This window comes from Colossoma macropomum, unplaced genomic scaffold (genome assembly GCF_904425465.1).
Source record: "Colossoma macropomum unplaced genomic scaffold, Colossoma_macropomum, whole genome shotgun sequence".
Taxonomy (NCBI): domain Eukaryota; kingdom Metazoa; phylum Chordata; class Actinopteri; order Characiformes; family Serrasalmidae; genus Colossoma; species Colossoma macropomum.
The window spans coordinates 26,231,932-26,252,346 of NW_023494798.1; the positions used below are offsets into that span (position 1 = coordinate 26,231,932).

Genomic DNA, 20,415 nt, shown 5'->3' on the forward strand with positions numbered 1-20,415 from the left:
CTACTGTAACTTGATATTTCCCCAGTGGAAAAGATGTAGTATTTTGGATCTTTGTTAATCTACAGTAAACTCTAATATGTGTAAATAATTGTCAGTGTTGTTCAACTCTAACAAGTGAAAGGAAAATATTCAGATCCTAAAAGGATTTTATGAAGAGCAACTCTTGGACCTCTCTTGTAACTCACTCACTCAGGTTTAGCAGGCTGAAAACTCTCCACAAGCATGGGACACTATTAGCACTATTAACATACACACTGGCCACTTTTTTAGAAATACCTACCTTATCCTTTTAACTAATGACCAATTATGAGGTCCACCTACCTTACATATCACAATACCAACGGAAAGACCCTACCTTTGGGCAAGACTCCTAAATTTACATTCATCTACCTCTGTAACTAAAAGAATTGAATTGCAAGATGTTGTGAATAAGAGCGTCTGCCAAATGCATCAATGTAAACGTAGTGTAAATGTCACTATATACAGTAGATGTGCATTATAGACTGTAGCCCATCTCTTGTCATGCACAATAAAACAGTCTCCCTCCACCCTATTCAGTATGGTTCAGTTTCCCATTGTTAACCAGATATTTTTGGGTAGTGGATCAGGTCAAAAACTTTAAGACCTAAAGTCACTAGATTGGTTTACAATCTCTAAATGTACACCAGCAATGTGGAGCTACACTGTGGAGTAAACAACAGCAAAGCTAAGCCCAGACTTACGCAGTGAAGAGTTTTCATTGGTTAAAATGAGAAGCAGGGAAAGCAACATGCTCACTGCCCGCCTCTAAAAGCCACACGCGATAAGAGGAGTAGTGTTAAAGGAGGGAGGATGAAAAGAGGAGTGACAGAAAGGTACAGGCATTGTCCGATGAGACAGAAACACGCTTTGATTTCTCCCGTGGCCCTGAACAATTTGTGGCCACAGCCCCCCGGCCCCTACAGATCGAGATGAAAACTCCTCTTTTTTTCCACTGTGACCCTAAATGAGTCAGCCTGCTGGGGTGCCATCCTGAATGCATGTCTCTGTTTGAGGGAACAAAAAGAGTTTAACCTTTAGAGTGGAAAGAAGAGGAGAGAGCATGCCGCTCTAAACCTGCAGGCCCTTTCGTTTGTGCAGGGAGGAGGCAATACTATATGGTCCAGCACAAACATCCATCTAACAACCCCTGCAATGGTCAAACCTCTGTGACCTGAAACCATAAGTGAGACTCTGAGCGATCCTCCAGCCAGCTGCAGCGAGAGCACAAATTTTACTCTCTTCAAAGAAGGTACATTACAGGGCCAATATTATACATTAATCACATATTTTATATGCAAGTAGAAGTGCAAAAAATAAAAATAAAATTTCAGTCACTCCTTGGGGATGTGCAAAAACAGCCAGGAACAGCACAACATTTAATCATTTCCCCCACTCCATCTTCCCTTCTGATAACACTGCTACAGACTGACTGCAGTAACAACAGTCCTTACCACTTCAAAATGAATGGGCTTCTGTAACTTGAATGGTTGGTCATATGTACATGTGTTAACGGCCGAGACACCACAGCCATAATGAATTTAAAAGGGTCTAAAAACTTTTTTCTACTGCACATTCAAAAACAAAAACACTGACTCAAACCGAAGTCAATGGGAAGTAGAGATGTAGTTCTATTTCCTTTTCCACCTGTTTGAGAGTCAGCTAGAACTACCAAAGTAACCACAGTTAATGATGTAATTGTCTTTTTGGTTACTGTATGCCCCTCTAAAGCATCTACTTTGGCTAATTAGCTACTTTGATTACTATTTAGCATTGTACTGTGCTCACAAACAAAAATGTCTACATTTACACAGAATCGTGTAGAATCAAGCATAGCTTGTATCTTTCTCTGTTGAGTGTCAACACGTGAGCAAAAACACTTGTTCTGTGTAGGTTAGCAAACTAATAGCATTAGCTTCCTAACTAGCTTTTATCATGTTAGTGATTTTTTATAAAGTGATAATTCTGAATATAGCATCAACCCATCAACATACCATTCTTATTTATATTCTGGTGCACTTATTGGTGATGTATTAGTGATTTGTGAGTTCACCTGTTTGTGTAAAGAATTTGCTAACTTCTCATTGGCCATCCAGTACTCTTAGGTCTTATTGGTACAATATAAAAATGAGTTGTCAGCCTACAAAACTTCATGTGGTAACAAACAATTTATCTGTATTTATTCAACTCAATTAAATACTTTGAATGCAGCAATGTGCACCAAAATTTTAGTTCTGATGAATAAAAGCAATTTTTCACATCCATTCAACCTTCAAAACAATTAAATCCACCTCTGCCCTGTTTCACTTTGTTGCCAATTTTGAGCAGGTAAAAAAAAAAGAACAAAAAAAAAAAATAGAGTTTTGGTGCCAACAGTTCTGGTAGTTTGTGCTGTGGAAAAAAACATCCATAGTTTCCATAGATTGACTGCATGAACTAGACTGTAACCATAGAAAACCATTATATTACAATCAGGGCCATCAAACAGTTTAATCAGTTATTCGCAACTTATTATATTATTGTATACAGGTAATTGCAATTTTTTTTTTCTTCAATTCATCTTGTTTGCTTAAATTTTATCGTAAAGAAAGATAAAGAAAGATATTTTCCTTTTGAAAGTTTGTTATAGCCATATATATATATTAACGAGTTAACTTTGAAAGCCTACATTACAAACTCTATAATTAATAATATAAATAACAAATAACATCATTATCATAGAGGTAAAAGGTTTGTTTTGAAACTTTAACAATGTTTTTACAGTTCAACTAAAAAAAATACATGCTGTATCAAGCAGCGTAGCTGGTTTAATTCAAGTGAAATGAATACTTTGACTAAAGCAAAGCACAGCAATGCTTGCAGAAGCAGAAACACTTGTGCGGCTGAAGTAAAAAAAACATTTTTCATCAATCCAAATATCCCAAACACTTTAAATCAACTTCTGCCATTTGCCATTTTTTTTACAGTGCACGTCAAACTCTTTCATTTCAAAAAAGCTGGGAAAATTAGTTTTTCCATGATACGGAGAACTTAAAGCATATGGACGCTATGGCACAGAGCGCCTTTTACGTTTCCCATTGCCGCATCTTTTCCCTGACCCAAAAAGAAGAGAATTACACAGAGCCAAGAGCTGAAGATCTCCAATGAAATGGAAGTGATGAGGGACTCAGAAATTATAGTGCAAATTTGAGGCCTTTGTGCTCGCTGGCAAAAAGAAGGGAGGACGTGAAAAGAAGAAAAGATTGGACAGCTTTTAGCTGAGAGGTTTCCATGCTCCCTTTTGAATTTGCAGAGAAAATAATATTCATGCATGAATTCAGTCTGTTTGAATGGATGACATGTATAACACATCATAATTACAGAACTAAAAGCCATATCTCTATTATTACTGACAGGCCTGAACTCTATTCAGCTTCTGCTGCCAGAGACACGCGGCCCTCGGGGAGCGCTGGGGAAAAGGGAGACGTGGATATTAAACTTCTCGGCCATTTTTATTGGGTCTGGGGATGCTAACAGGCTGAGAGCCATACGGATCTACATCAATACAGGGACAAAAGAAAAGTGTTATGGTCCACGCAGCCCTTCTGGTTCGAACGGGGGGAGAGGCAGTCTGATTTGAATTCCTGGAAGCCGGCCTCACTGCTGCACACTGCCAGAAGCATTTGCAATGACAAGATTTTTAAAGACCACGAGGGATCATGACAAGCACACACACGTACACACGCACTACACTGAAATAGACATTTAACTTCAGACTCATAGAAATACAAATGTGGCCACAGATGCTATAGACAATTTACAAAATACACAATTTACTCCAAATTACTCCATTAGCCAAGACATATTCGGGGTCCAAAGTTTACTTCTGTAGTTTTACACTGGAGCTATGAGTCTAATGTAGGTAATAAGTCATGAAATCATAAATCTCCAGTTAACGTCATGCATTATAGCTTCAGTTAGCGTCATGCAGACTGCACACCTAAATCATCACACTCTTGCTGCAAACTGTGTCGAGTTGTTAAATAATCTCCAACACACATTCTTAATAGGTTACTGACACTGTATGACATGCTGTTATCAATAAAATTGACTAAATTTTGCAAAGCCACTATTATATAACAGTTAATTCCACTGGCACAGTCTGATTGGTTGAGAAGCATTCTGTTATTCATGATTACATATTTTTTTTCCCCACAATAACTGCACCACTCCGCTGAGCACCGGTTACTAAGTAATGGCTCACCTTATGCTGCAACTAACAACTATGTTTCACTTTAGCACATAGAAAAACAGAAAATGAAGACATTAGATAACTTCTACACTGTAATCCTGCATTTTTAACTCAAATAAGTCAGTTGTACATAAAACTCAGTATATCCTACATCCTACAACAATTTTAAGTTAAGGGAACGTTTTTGATGATTCTGTACACCCAAATGACATTTTTGAGTTGAATTAACTTATTGCTCTTTAGTTTGGTCTGTTGCTATGGCAACTTTGAAACCCGACATTCAAAAAATGATGACATTTCTGTTGGTTTTAATTGTTTCTTTCTCATTAAAGATGCTGAACAAATGTGTGAAACTGAGTGAAGCTAAGTAAGCTGTAAAATACAGTTACATGTTTGTTTTGTTAAAACACGATTTTATTAGATAAAACGTATATTTATTTCCCATTGGCTCCTGGCTCCGTCTATTTGCATATTGAGTGTTTCTTTCCCTTTGTTTTGCTCAGCGTCAGTGTGCTTACATTCCACCAAGGCTGCCTTTCCTCAGGCGTATGTTTTTTATATATACTTTACTCAGCTACCTGACATTGTGTTGTTGGCTATGAGCGAAGGTCATCATTCTTTATGCTCATAAGTGGCTGTTTGTTTTGGTCAGTGACCATGTTCACAGTAAAGGTTAACCCTTGGGTGTTTAGCAAAATGGTCAATAATCACTTGATTAGAAGAAAATTCTAAATTGCCTAATGAAACATATAATTAAATTGCAATTTCAAGACATTAAATTAAAATAATTAGAATTTACAAATTGCACAAATGTATGTTTATTTTAGCCTAACTCAAAAATTATAGTTATTCTAACTCCAGTTTTCATTACACATAACTTATTTTTCTAAGGCAACCGGTTTCCTCAAATCTTAACTCAATTCAACTTATCTGGGCTTATAGTGTATAAGATAATATTTAATATGTAGCCTGACTGATCAGATGACAAAACAGCCTACTGGAATTAGCCACAAATAAAGAGAATACTATTTTCCAAACAAGATGAGCTGTTAAATGCATTAGAGGACTACTGGAACAAAATGACATTCAGGTTAATCTGGGAAATATGAAAAAACCTGATCTGAACCTGCTTTATGGCTTTATAATATCTATAATGTAAAAGCTTTCTTCTTTTTTTGGTGGAAATAATTGGCAGTAGAAAAGCACTTTTGATACAATGTTTGGGCTTTTGCTTCACTTTCTTCTTTATTTTGTAGAACTGTATAAAATCAATAGAACATCCCACAATGTGTTATCGCTAATAACATCGCAGCTGTGATGATCAGCCATGATGTTATGTGTAATAGTGCACTCCATCTTCTGTTCTATATTTCAAGTAGTATCTTGAAGTCTGAATTTTGCCTATATCTTTTTCCCTTTGATGGAATGTTTGCTTCCATTAATTCCTTCAGGGCAAAGCAAAAAAGATTTCAGACACCAAACATGTGTTGGTTGACTGATTACATTTGGGCAGTTGGGAACCCTCAGGGGCCTCTAGGCCTTTAGAGAGGGCCTGATTTCCAGGGATTCAGGAATAGATGTCTGTAAAGTTTTGTTCATTTTTATTTAACAGTATCATCATGATTATTTTTTATATTCTAAAAGTAAAGTATTTTCTGTTGGGAGGTGGCTGTAATAATAATACTTTGCATTTTTTTGCATTTTTCTTTCATTTTTTTTTCTCAAAGGTCTTTTTGATTTCTTGTAAAGTGAAGTCAAAACATTTAAATTTATCATGAATTTATTTTTAAAACATGTAAAAAAAAAATACTGTCCTACATTTTTGCATCACTACTAAAAACGCAGAATTTTACTCCAAAGCCTAAACACAACATAAATAATTTATTTACTGTCAACATATTTTTAGTTTGTGAGTTAAATAAGCCCCTTATTTATTTATCTGTTTATTTATTTATTTTCAAGTGTAGTGACAAGTAATTCACTTTGTTTTGAGTGGTCCTTTTTACATTAAATAAACACTCAACAGACTCTCAGTAACATATCAACAACATATCAATGAGGTAGCAGCAGTGAATACATCCAGGAGATTATCAAGAGACTTTTAATTAACTGTGTTAATAAAATTTGATTATAATCGGTTGACTTCTTTCATTTTTCACTTTATTTGGTGTGTCTAAATTCATATTTGCATAGGTTTAACCTGAGAGGTCACTGAACACATAACAGGTTTAATACAGACCATATCAACATCCTCAACAAGCTGTTACAGACACTACTCACACCATTCTGTACCTGGAGCTGTTAACTAGGTTAAGTTTTGGTTAAGGTTAGGATTAGGGCTAGAATGAGGGTTAGGATTAGGTTTTGGGTTAAGGTTAGGGTTAGGATAAGTATTAGCGCCAGGGTGAGAGTTAGGTTTTAGGTAAGGTTGGGTAAGTTTAGATTTTGCTTAATGGAAGTCACATATTAAGTCTCTTCATGTAACATCAAAAATACATCTACATAATAGAAGTAAAGTTTCAACGGTACATCTTCAAGATGTTTACCTCAGTTTTTTCAGATGCTTTACTCTTGCTACTTCACTGATATGTTGTTGATGTGTTACTGATACTATGTTAAGGGTTTAATAAACATCTACACTGAAAAAGGCTACTGAAAAAAGTGGTGTTACCACTTGTTTTAATAAAATGCATTTACTAAAAGGGTACAGGGTCATTTAAAGCAAAAAGATTTTAGTCAAAAGTCGGTTAAAAGTCTGAAATGTGTTTTCAGCTCTGACTCTGAACCAATTTCATAGAATGATTCAGCATGATTCAGGTTGGAAAAACAAGAGTTAAGATCTTGAAATGTCCAGTGTGAACTCTCCTACTGGTTAGGATGTCATGAGCTGGACCGAAGGCCTTGCACATTAGATTAACTACCAACAAAATTAGGGAATGACAGAGGAATCAGCCAAATGTGTTTTCATGAACAATGAGTGGGACCAATTTTGTAATCAAAAATACCTATGTACCTATACCAGAGCTCTTTACCAATCACTGTAAAAGTGTAACATAAAAGGTAAAATATGTTAATATTTGTTACAAACTTCAAATAAATACACTTCTTTTACAAGATTCAAATGTCCATGTTCAATTTAGCGTAACCAAATATTTTTCAAAAAGTGACTGAATTTTCATATTTTTGAAGGCCAAAAATACAGTAAATTTTCTTAGCAAGCCATTGTTTTAAATGAAAAATGTGAAATGATTTTCTGTTTTAGGAGCCTAGATGAGGCTGTTTCAGTCAAAGAGCTGGGATGGGATACAAAGACATTCAAAGCCTGGTTGAAAAGGTGGAGGACAATGACTGCATTTGACTACACTGGATCTTCACTACTGAATAGTGCTTGGTTGCCTTGAGTAGCTCATTAATTTGTGTTTGAGCCGAGCGCTGAGCTTATGTCATTTAATCAGCCGTCAGTCATCTGGTCATGGTGAGACGGTGGAGGGAAAGCAAAGAAAGTTCCTGAAGACGATACTCCAAGACAGTCTCTGTGAGCCACAAGCAAAAAAGATACAGTATACAAAGATGATCCACAAAAGACATGCATGCCCACACACTTGAACACACACACACACAACTCAATGCGACAACAAGCATAGTAGATGCATGCAAGATACACATGCACCGCCATCATAGTGTTCAACAGAGCTACATCTCTGTCCTTGCTGGGTCTGGAACACATTATCTCACGTCAAAATCACCCAACCACACGCTCGGCTGGGTTATAGACATGCTGAGATGAATCTGTCTATCAGAACACACAGCCACAGTATATCTCTCCATAGCCCCCAGTGCTGATAACAGGATATAGTGCTAAAACCAGTTTTCAATATTGGTGCATTAATATAGAATTCAACTGATTTATGTGGTCATGTGTGTGCGTATATTGAATATTTTATTACAGCTTTGAACGTAGCGTAGGTAATCAGATTTGAGAACCTACACTAGCTGTTTTTCAATTCCAAACAGACCATGTTTTAGCACAGGCCATGTCCAATAGTCTTAAAACAAAGGCGCCATTAAGAGTCTGTCAATGATGCCAGAGTAGAATTACGTTTGGTCCCCTAAAGCAGTAGCTGGCAAACTGGGACCCCCAGATGGTTCACATTTTTGCTCCAATCTGACTTACAACACTTAAGGATAGAGCAAAAATGTGGGGGTCCCTGAGGGCCGGTTTGAGAACCACTGCCCTTAAAAACCATACTTGAAAAGGGGATCTGTGAGTATCAAGATCTTTAAAAGGTTTAAAGAACCATCACATAATGTAAATGTTCTACTATACCTAGAATTGACATTCTGTAGAGGTTCTTTAAACTTCAAAGAAGAATTGTAATGTTTATAGAGAACCAAACATGGTCCTTCTATCACACGAAGAACGCTTTTGTGAGCTAAAATGTATGAAAAGAATATATGCTTTAAAACAAAAGATTATGTCATTATAAAATAAAAGGAATGTGTCATCATTTTTTTCTATTTTTGAAAGATATATTGTTTGTATTTTTCACATATTGTGTTGAATTGGCATAAGCACATTTCTTTTGTAGATAGAATATAGTTTACATTGGTCAGATGGTATGGAAACAGTTGTGGGACTGAGAAACGTTTGTGTTACTCTAAATCTCAATAACCATATTGTAGAGCCGGTGCTTCAAAATGCTGTTGTCCCCTCTGAAATTGCTGAGGGGACCAAAGATAGAACAGTTTGTATTTCTCAGATAGTATTAACACAGTTCTTTGAATATCTACATAAAACATCGCAGCAGACACAGCTATACACAGCATGGAACAGATTAGCGTACCGAGCGTCCCTTTCCTGCACAACAGCTTACTGTATGTCCACTAATCTCACAGCCCAGACACTCTGGCAATCTCCAGTGCGATTCTGTGATTCTAAGCGCTAACCTATTTGCCTGCAGGCTTGAAACTTCCTCTCTAACTGTATTTCTCCTTCTCTCTGAAACGTTTCCCCTTCTGCTGAGCGCAGACGACAGTTGGCGTATGAAAAGCCGACCTTGCTGCGCTTCCCATAAAGATCTGCAATACGATCATCATTAAACGCTTGAGAGAGCCTAAGTGATATGGTGATTACGCTATGACACTTTTTGGGAAATGAAAACCTGCATCACTGAGCTCATGCCAGAGTCTGCCTGCTACATTACAAGTCATAAAAAGGATCAGTGTTATTTTCAAGTTTAGGGAAAGGCAAATGAATCTGTGTTGAGATCAGTACACTATACTGCTATCCTAGACCATTAAATACAAGTTCTTCATATGTGACTACTAAACATAATTTAAAGTATTTCTGTATGTAGTGTGTCTACTCTTCAACTTCACTAGTAATTGCTTTGCAATGCACAAAACTATTGTTATCTCAGAGTATATTATGCTTCTTCTTGGTATATATATTTGTTTTTTTTGTCCTCGAACTTGTCCCACATTTTTCAACATATCGGCACTGTTCCAACTCTGGAATGTTCTGTCTGTTTGTCCCATAGACTCCCATTCATTTTCGCCCCAACCCAAGCCCTTTTATTTCCTTTGCCCGACAGCCACCAAACTGCATGTTCTCACTCAAAGCAGGTCCTCAAGCTGTATTCCACAGCCATTCTGACCCACACTCCTCTATGTGTCATTTAATTCTCTCGTCCCTCCCATAGACTCCCATTCATTTTCACCAACACCTAGCAACCACTTGGGAACCGCCTAACAACCACTCAGTAATCACTGCGTACACCATGGCAACCTTCTAGCAACGCCTTAGCAACCAACACTTATACCATAACAACTGCCTAGCAACATGTTAGCAACCACCTAGCGACAGGTTTAAGCTGCGCACTCACTCTGATTTTGCTTCAGGAAATGCACTTTTCTAGTTACAGCTTGCTTTCAGTTTTTCAAAGAAATGAGCAGGGATATTTTATGCTTCCAAAGGTCAGTGTTAGAAGTTGGTCACATTTTCTGCTTTCTGAACCAGAATTTTGTTGATCTTTGAAAGGTCTTTCTAAAGTTCTATAGTTGCTGTATTATTATTATTATAACTTATGAGCATGGGTGTAATTGTTTATTCGGCATGGTTAATTGCTAATATCATTAGTATTCACTCTCTCTAATCTTTACTTTAGTAATTTTTAGTTAAAATTGTAAAAATGTCAATTGACAGTTATCTAATTTAAATTCTTAAACTTAATAACTAATAGCACATTTTGCATTTTTACCATGTAGTTTACTGAGTGATGAGGATAAGGATGTAATAAGCTCGGAATTTTATAGGGGTGATATTATGTTTCCTTAAGGGTCTAATGCTTTTTCGGTAACACTGACTTGGACTGTTAAGAAAAAACAGTAGATCACTTCCAAGTGAAACAGCTTGAACTCAAATTGATGACATTACTCTGTACTGCCCTCTGAAGGTGTTACTGCACCTGACAGAAGCAAAACCTTTCATTGTTTTCATAAAACCCACAATATGTCTCAATGAATGCTTTTTCTCCTTTCGTTCATTATTGATATTTCAGTCTTTTATCGGAGGGTATGCATCCCCCCCTTTCCCCCTTTGCATTACGCCCCTGCTTATTGATGGTATGTAGGAGGACAAATACTTGGAGTTTGCAATGGTAAGGTATAATTCTGGGCCTGGTTTGACTCTAAGAATCCATCAGGAGTTTAACAATAAGAAGTGAAATCTATACAAATTACGCAGGAGACAGAGTGGAGGTGGAACACTGAGTGGGCGAGTAAGCAGCTGTTTAAATACTAGCAACAGTGTGAATGGCAGGGAAAAATCTGAAAATGTTCCACTCAAACTTTTGTGTGCTCTTCAGGGTGTATATTATTGGAATTTGTCCCTGTTGAACTGCAAAAAAAGAAAAAAGAAAAAAAAAAGCCTCATCAAAACAGAAAACTCGTTACAGAGCTGCAGAATGAAGAGAACGGAAGAGAGAGAGAGGGGAAGAGAATGAGTAGGAGGTGTTTGAATTGAGCATGCTGCGGGAGAGACAGAAAGAAAGGAAGGAAGAAAGAGCAGAGGAGAGAAAATGAAGGTGTGGAGAGAGACAGGGAAGGTGAGAGAGTGAAGGTGTGAGAGGCAGGTGTGCACCGAGAAAATGGTGAGAGAGAGAGAGAGAGAGAGAGAGAGAGAAAGAAAGAGATGGAGAGGAGGGCAAAGTGAAAATGCAGTGGCGACACAAAAACGAACAGGAAAATAATGTGCCATTATTTTAACCTGATGACCTTTTAACCCTTAGAAATCACACTTAGCACCAAGGATAACAAAAGCGTGTCATTGTTTTATATGAATTATTTCTTATTTATGAGCTTTTGTTTTACATCTTTTATTACTTTATTTCATTCATTTTTTTATTTATCCTTATTTTGTCTTCTTTATTATTAACATTGTGAACTGTAAATTTTAAATTGTTTCCATGTGAGCAGAAGAAGGGATATTTTATTATGATTTGAATTCGAAGAAACATCTTTGTTATTCATCATTGTGTAGAGAAAAAACATTCTTTGTATTTTTTTATGTCAAGTAGGATTTTTTTTTGTCATTTTCTTTCATCTAAACCACTGGAAAAAAGGCAGAAATATAGACTCAAAACCTGACTCTGTAGTTACTACATAACCTGACTATACATGATTGTTACTAATAACTAACTATGTAACTAGAGATGTAATAAATTATATAATTACATATCAACAACAACTTTAGACTTCTAATGGACTAAACACATTGAAACACCATGTTAACATATTTTGCAAGCTGCACACAAACCAGCAACACATTACTGAGAGACAGAAAAAGAGAGAAACGCAGTGAGAAAGGGACACAGAGAGACAGAAAGACAAAGAAATTAAGCCCATACAAAAAGAAAGAGGGATGTGCTGAGAGAGTGGATGAGAAAAAAAGAGTGAAAGCAAGCGAGAGGTGGGATAAAGGGAGAGAATGATGGAGGTGAAACGGTAGAGAGGGAGGTGTGTAGGTGCTGACCCTTACTGGCCCCATCAGGCCCCCGGAGCACGGTGCACTCCTCAATCTGCCCAAACGCTTCAAACAGCCTGCGTACATCGTCCTCACTCTGCTGTTTCCCCAGCATCCCTACAAACAGCTTCCGGTCTTCTGAGAGAGAGAGAGAGAGAGAGAGAGAGAGAATATATATATATGATTATTAGTGATGTCAAAGTAATACAAAAAATAATGCCACTATTTTTTAACACTGTTAATACACTTTTCAGTTTGACCCTTCCAACCATCCATAGTTCCACCATGAAGCCCAGCTGCACTTGTGATGCATGTTGCTAAGGCTTCGCCACTGTAGCTCTCTTTAAAGTTCCTCTGATGGCTCTCTTGATTAAACCAAAGTTATTTCCAGCTACTGCAATACCTTAAACTTGTTTATCACTGAAGAGCATTGAGTTTGAAGCATCATTTAGAGGCACCTCTGAGGCCAGTAATATCAGTAATTCAGCAGACTACACTGGACAGAGCTTGCCAGACAGAAACTAGCCAAAGAAATAGCAACATGAAAAGCTCCAGTTCCCCTTGAGAGGAGATCTAACAGGTATAAAAATTAAAGCCTACAATCGTTGAGAAGTTTGAATCATCTATGATGTATTCACTGAATGACTTTGATGAAAATAGGAAACTGTATTCACTCTGGAAATCACATAATTTTCATGTTCACACTCATGCAAACTCTGCATTCACAGAATGAAAGTAATATTGTTGAATTATTAGGGTAATATGTGCGTTCTGATGAAACTTATTTTGTCCACTTATATAGCTATAATAAAATGCACTGCTTTTTAAAAGGAAGAAAAATATGTCTTTAAATATATCTTTAACTGATTCATGTTCAATAACTAAATTTAGCACAATAAAGAACTGTTGACTAAATGTAAGTGGGTAGGTACACCTTGGGCAATCATGTAATAGTACCTAATTTGATTTCTTTTCTTTTGAAGTTTTTCTGTTGTTTTATTAAAGATCAGTGACCAGATATAATGTAATACAATTTAATGCAATAAATTAAGTAAAAATACAATAACTAAATCTTCAGATGTGTTCAGACAAGCTTATAAAACAAATGAACCAAGTAAGTGTAAAAGCAATTAAGCTCCAATATTGTTTTTAGATCTGAAAACATCCACAGGTGTTTCTGTCCATCCCTAAGGTGTGAGAAGACACCTTGATGCTATGGGTCTCAAAGGACGTTTAGCCGTGTAGGAGTCGTTACTGAGAAAATAGACAAAAAAGAATGGAGTACTTGGATTGTGAGAAGCAGAAAATGCAACCAACTTCTAAGACTGAACTTCGGAAGTGTTGAAAAATATTTTTGCAATGTTTCTTGGAAACAGCAAGTCTCGTGAAAATGATAGAAGCTGTAAGCTGTGGATACACCAGATACTGAAAAATAAAATGTATTTAGTTGTTGAGCCTTCTGTGTAATCTTCTGTTAAATGTGTGTTTTGTGCCGTTTTCTTGATGCTGAAAAATGAATAACTGTACAGTAATGGAAATGGCTATTTTTACTATACATTAGATAAATGAAGGGTGGCCTCTGACTTCAGCACACTACTGCATGATTTAAACGCTTTGGCAGCACTGTAACATGGTCATGCCAATAAAGCTCTTTTGAGTTGAATTGAACTCGGCTTGAGGGTGGTGGGGGGCACATTTTATTAGATTATTGTGGCATGAAAGGCTCTATGAAAAGGCCTGATACACTGAGGAGTTCAAATGGGGGAAGGAACAGAAAAATAGAAAGCAGGGGCAGAGTGACAGAAAGAGAAAAAGTGAGGCTGTGAAAAGGAGAACAAGCACAACTCACACACTTTCTCAATTACTATCAGTGTTCTGCAGTGTTATATGGTTTATACAGATACACACACTCACACACAACAAACACTGACTCTTACTCATATAACCTCACAGCACAGAGACACTCGCACCATCATGACTTTCTGCTTTTAACCTTCTGTGAGTTATGTGGCTTTACTCAACTATTTCTGGAAGATTCTACAATCTTTGCCACGAGAGCTGTGAGAAAAACTTTCAACATCAAAAATAAAGAAAAGATGAGGCTAAAAACTTCAGTTCTGAGCTGAAATAATTCCTGAAACTAAAGTTCTACATACTAACCTGTAGAAACATTCCACTATGACTATTAGTGCTAAGCCTTTAATTTTAATTAACCTGGTCAACAAACAAGAAAAAACATCTCTATGATAATACTAATTTATAGCACATCTATGGGATTTGCCATATGTTAACACTTATTAAAGATGTTCCATGCATATTATAAATTCCAATATTCCATACATATTAAGACTTTCCTTTAGACCTTCCGTCCAGCTCCTGAAGACCTAACCAAGAGGATAGCTCGATTGGCTTTATCTACCGAGATACCACAGGAAAGAATTTCTGATGGCTGTTTTTTGTTTTTTTGTTTCCAATCAAAACTTACCAATGCAATGCTTGTATTACTAGCCTACTTGCAGAGTTTAAATACAAAAAACTTATTCTATTTTATAAAAATAGACTAAACATCACAGATATGTATTTTTTTGTTCCCAGCAATAATTAGTCCTGAGTGCTTACCACAATTTATGATTGTGACATGTATAGACTACGGTCCTGTCCACTGAGGTCCATTGTCTTTGACCACCTGCTGAGAACTGGTTGATACAATAAATCAGAAAATACACAATTCCCCCTCACCCAAAATGAAATAGATCAACTAAGACTAGATCAGCTAGGAGCTAGAAACTGCATCACAAACGTCTATGAGCTATGAGCTATTTAAAACATCATCAACTTCCATCTAAAATAGATTTGCTTATGAGGTGTCTGACACTGTATGACATACATTATATGGACAAAAGTATTAGGACACCTACACATTATACAGGAGCTTTTTTGACATCCCTTTTAAATCCATTGGCATTAATAAGGGAGTTGATCCTCCCTTTGCAGCTATGACAGCTTCTACTCTTCTGGGAAGACTTTCTACAAAATTCATCCAGAGAAGAATTTTTTAGATCAGACACTGATGTTGGACGAGAGGGCTTGGCTCGAAATCTCCGTTCTAGTTCATCCCCAAGGTGTTCAATGGGGTTAAGGTCAGGGCTCTGTGCAGGCCAGTCAAGTTCTTCCACACCAAACTCACCCAGCCATGCCTTTATGGACATTGCTTTGTGCACTGGGGCTCAGTCATGCTGGAACAGAACAGGGTCTTCCCCAAACTGTTCTCACAGTTTGGAAGTTGGAAGCACAAAATTGTCCAAAATGTCTTGGTCTGCAAAGCACTAAGATTTCCCTTCACTGGAACAAGGGGGTCTAGGCCAACCCCTGAAAAACCCCATAGCATTATCCCTCCTCCACCAAACTTTACAGTTGGCACAATGCAGTCAGGCAGGTAATGCTTTCCTGGCATTCACCAAACCCAGACTTGTCCATCAAACTGACGGACAGAGAAGCGTGACTCATCACTCCACAGAATACATTTTCACTGCTCCAGAGTCCAGTGGCAGCATGCTTTACACCACTCCATCTGACGCTTGGCATTGTGCTTGGTGATGTAAGGCTTGCATGCAGCTGCTCGACCATGGAAATATGCCATGAAGCTCCCGGTACACAGTTTTTGTGCTGATGCTGATGCCAGAGGAGGTTTGGAAGTCAGCAGATTGTTGGCAGCTTTTATGCACTATGTGCCTCAGCACTTGTCGACCCCACTCTGAAACTTTACGTAATCTGCCACTTGCTGTGGTCCTTAAATGCTTCCACTTTTTAATAATAGCACTCACAGTTGATTGTGGAATTTCTAGGAGGTAAGAAATTTTGTGAACTGACTTTGTAATGGTGGCATCCTATTACAGTACCACACTAGAATTTTGTGAGCTCTTTAGAACAACCCATTCTTTCACAAACGTTTGTAAAGGCCAACTGCATGGCTAACTTTTATACACCTGTGGCAATGGGACTGAATGAAACACCTGAATTCAATGATTAAGAGGTGTGCCCCAATACTGTTGTTCATATAGTGTACTGTTATTTATAAAAAAGGACAAACATATGTCCACATAGCTAAAAATAATATGAGCAATCTTTAAGCCTGGATAATGTTCATACTTTTGTCCATTTTCTATACATAGTCTAACTTTTGGTCATACAGTGTCAGAAACCACATTTTGTGTTTCAATTACTTGTTAGCTACATTAGCTTCTTAGCTCCAGTGTAACAGTGCAAAAGCAAACTTTAGACACTAAATGTTTTGACTGATCAACCGGGAAAATGGGTAATTAATTTTTTCACTGAACCCATTGAGCAACAATACTTCAAACTAATGTTACAGTTATTATAATACACATAATACACATATGCAAAGGCTTGCCTTTTTTCTGATAGGCTGCACACTCTAAAAAAAAAAAAACAAGTAAAAGTGCACAAAGCCTTAAGAAAAGGTTTCCTCTGAATGACCCACATACATACCATTAAGCCATATTTAATCTCTGAAGCTAAACCCTTTTTACTATAATCTGTATTTCCATAGCATGAGACAGATCATTTATCTCCTCTACCTTACTGCTCTTTTACATTATGCATTGGAGCTCTCAGTGTGCTGTGGAATGAAGTGTATAAAGTGTCTACAGATGGAGAGGTGGAGAGAGATACAGCACAGTCTGGCAGGAAAAGAGACAGTCACTCTTCAATGTGAGTCATGTTAGAGAGAGAGAGAGAGAGGAGAGAGAGAGAGAGAGAGAAAGAGAGTTAGTGGTGCACCCTTCTCGCGCTGTGTTGTCTGTTGGTTTCATTGGTGAATTCCCATCACTTTTATGTGATAGTGTTGTGTATATCTGCTTCTGTACTGAATTGGAGTTGGCTCTCTTTCCGGACGCAGAGACTTTATTTTCAAATAAACATCCAATAGCTTTTGTTGAGTAGCCGATTAACAAATAACGTGGCTCAGAAATGTCAAACTCAACCGCATTGTTTTCAATAAAACTTTTATACGTCGAACTCTTCTGGTATCTGTGCAACTAGCGTAAATATTGTAAAAAAAAAAGTTTAAGTTGTAAAAGAAAACACAAACATCTGGAGGGCAGAATTTTGAGATCCTTAAAGAATACTGTGTGAGATCCAAACAGTCACAAAGTCCGCTGTCTTAAGGGAGATTTCTCATATCCAAACTGAGACGCTCTGCAGTCAAATGAGAATTTGAAGATTTTATGGTTGTGTCTAAAATTATGTTTGTGTTACTCTTAAGACAGCAATGTACTTCAAACAATGAAAGAAAACATTACCACTGATTACACAGGTATTTGTAAAAGGAACTCTTTCCTTAAAAAGCGCATCTCAGTACCATTAGAGGTACAGTGCAGTGACACAAGTGACCATTTGACACCATGGGGGTCACAGTGAGGGGAAGGTCCCAGAACAAACAATGTGGTGACTAGAAGTTCTGTTTAGCAGCCAGCTCACACTGCACTATACAAACTCAATGTACTGCATTATTTTAGGCAAAAAGATGATGTTTTGCTTTGAAATCTTTTTGTTTGAGGTATCCTGCTAGCTTTACTGTGCTTTGTAAAATTGCACTTCATGTAGTGATGGCAGTGAAGTTGTCTAGAATTCAACCCTTACAAGTCTAGAGTTGATTTACATTATGTAATTATTTAAATGTAATTACATAACTGCATCATTAATTACATAGTAAAACACATAATTACTTTTACTCTGTATCCACAGGTTCGAGTCTGCACTTCTGACTTCTATTTATTGCAATGTCAAAAAATTAAATATGTTATAAATTTTTGTAAAATTGCATCATGCTGTTATTAATACTGGCAACATCAGAAATAAGGAGCCATAAACAAACACACACACATAGCCGAGCTAAATAAAGGCCAGGTTTCCTCACTGTGAGGTGAGTTCTCACAACCTGTTTCACATGTTTAAAGTTCAAATGAGATGTGCATGACTAAACACACACACACCTGCCCACACCAATGGGCATGAGTATAATAAACCTATGACCATGTGGGAAGGCTTATCATAGGAACTGTGTGTTGGTGGGCGTAGGTGTCAGGGATAGGAATGTAAAAAGGGGAACTCTATCACTTAGGTGGGCAACTGCACTCCCAAAAAATGTGTGTATGTGTATATATATATATATATATATAATATATATATATATATATATATATATATATAGGTGTGTGTGTGTGTGTGTGTGTTTAGACCATATGATACAGCATGTGTAGCAGTGTTAATAATAACAATCTAAATCAAATGGCTGTTTTATCAGAAATACCTATTATAGAGGTGCTCTTTCTAAGTTTAAGCACATCTGTTTCAGTTTTTCACAACCCAGATGTAATTTTACACATGTCAGTGTCACCTAGGATGAGAGTTGTCCACTGCTCAAATATATCCAGACAAGACTAGTTTTATGTTTACAAACTGACTGCTGATGAAAAGCTAGAGGGTGGCCAACACACACTGTGCATCAACAGAAGAGCAACAGTCTCTAATGGTGATCTGCCACCGGGCACTGCAGTACAGCATTGTTACTAATCCAAACCCAGAAATACCCAACTACCTGAACTGCCCATTCTGTGCAGTCTGATGCTGTTGCTTCATCTGCCTTGATCAGGTGCCCACTGCTCGCCAGCCTTCTGGACCAGTCTGACCATCATGGACCTTCCTGCTGAGCAGTGTTGTACCTCACCTGCATGAACTGACCCTCCTGATGATACTGCAGCATCTTTGTAATCACAGACATTGCTTCTCCTGCTTTTCTCCTTTTTCTGTATGTTATACTAATGATCAAATCTCATTCTCTGCTGTTATTGTTGGCTTTCTGGTGTTGACCAGAGGAGGATGAGTTCCCCTTTTGGGTCTTGGTTCCTCTCAAGGTTTCTTCCTCTTGTTCTTACAGAGTTTTTTCGTGCCACTGTCTCCACTGACTTGCTCATGGGGGCTTAGACGCGGATTTTTCTGTAAAGCTGCTTTGTGACAATGCCTGTTGTAAAAAGATATAGAAATAAACTTTGACTTGACTTGACTTGACCCATGCCCCGCTCGAGTACCTGTATCTGTTTCCCATCTACAACAGTACTGTGAAATTAGACGGGGCTCTCTGGTAGTTAAATGGTCACATGATTGCTCATCCAATGCTAGAGTGAGAAAAAAAGTGACAATAATCAAAAAGTTTCTGATTTACCTCTTACTCTGCATTCACTGACAGACAGTGATTCTAGCTGTTTGGCTGGTGTTTTATAGAAATGGCTGTAGATCAATGGCGGATGATAATTCCGTATTGATTGCATTTGACCTAGCTTCACTTGCATTATTTCATCATTATTGCATTGTTTCTAGCTTCACTCATATGTCTCAGATCAGTTTGCTTGGTACCCCAGAAAGAAGGCTAACCTTCAGCAGGGGTACTCAGGTATGGTATGGTTCACTTGGCAGTGGAAATGATGAAAAACTGTATGACCACAGGCTTGTTACCATACTGTACTGCACTGCACGGTGGAAAAATGATAGAAAAATGTACACCAGAAAGACAGAGATAAGTGTGTAATAAAGTGGCCATAAAATTGTAGAATTACAGCCGAGCTTCTTAGTACATCCAGCGGCTATCAGCATAGCAAGTGATGTGTGTTGAAGGAACACTCAAATAAATACAACTGGGGTTGCAGGTAGCCTAGTAGCAGGCAGGGTGAGCCAGCAGGAAGGCTGTGGGTTCAAATCCCATGACAGACCTCTTGGTTGTGCCCTTGGGCAAGGCATCTAACCCACCTCTGCTTGTGACGCTGTCCTGCTCCTTTGGGTATTGTTAGGCAACCAAATGATACATCTCCCCTGAAGGAGAATAAGGTTTAACATTAAATGACTTTATTGTTAGAGTTAATTAATTTAACATTACTCAACAAATGCATGTAGCTGAATAAAACTGTGTCAGTTGTGTTGAATGAAACACATTTTTTTTGTTCACCATCTTTCCCATTGGCTCCGGCACCATCTATTTGAAAATCGTTTTGCTTGGTTTACTCACCCTCTGTGTATTATCTTCTCCACAGTCTGCCTTCACTTGTGTGTACATTTTTTTACCATTGTT

The 20,415-nt window shown here is 37.6% G+C and overlaps 1 protein-coding gene across 1 annotated transcript in view; it reads right to left on the reverse strand.

Moving 5' to 3' along the window:
• si:dkey-205h23.2 (CUGBP Elav-like family member 4) overlaps positions 1-20,415 on the reverse strand; it is a 204,574-nt gene that overhangs the window by 42,290 nt on the left and 141,869 nt on the right. Inside the window, exon 4 of the mRNA XM_036585174.1 lies at positions 12,282-12,410. Coding sequence (XP_036441067.1) covers positions 12,282-12,410 — 129 coding nt within the window. The remainder of the gene's footprint in view (positions 1-12,281; positions 12,411-20,415) is intronic.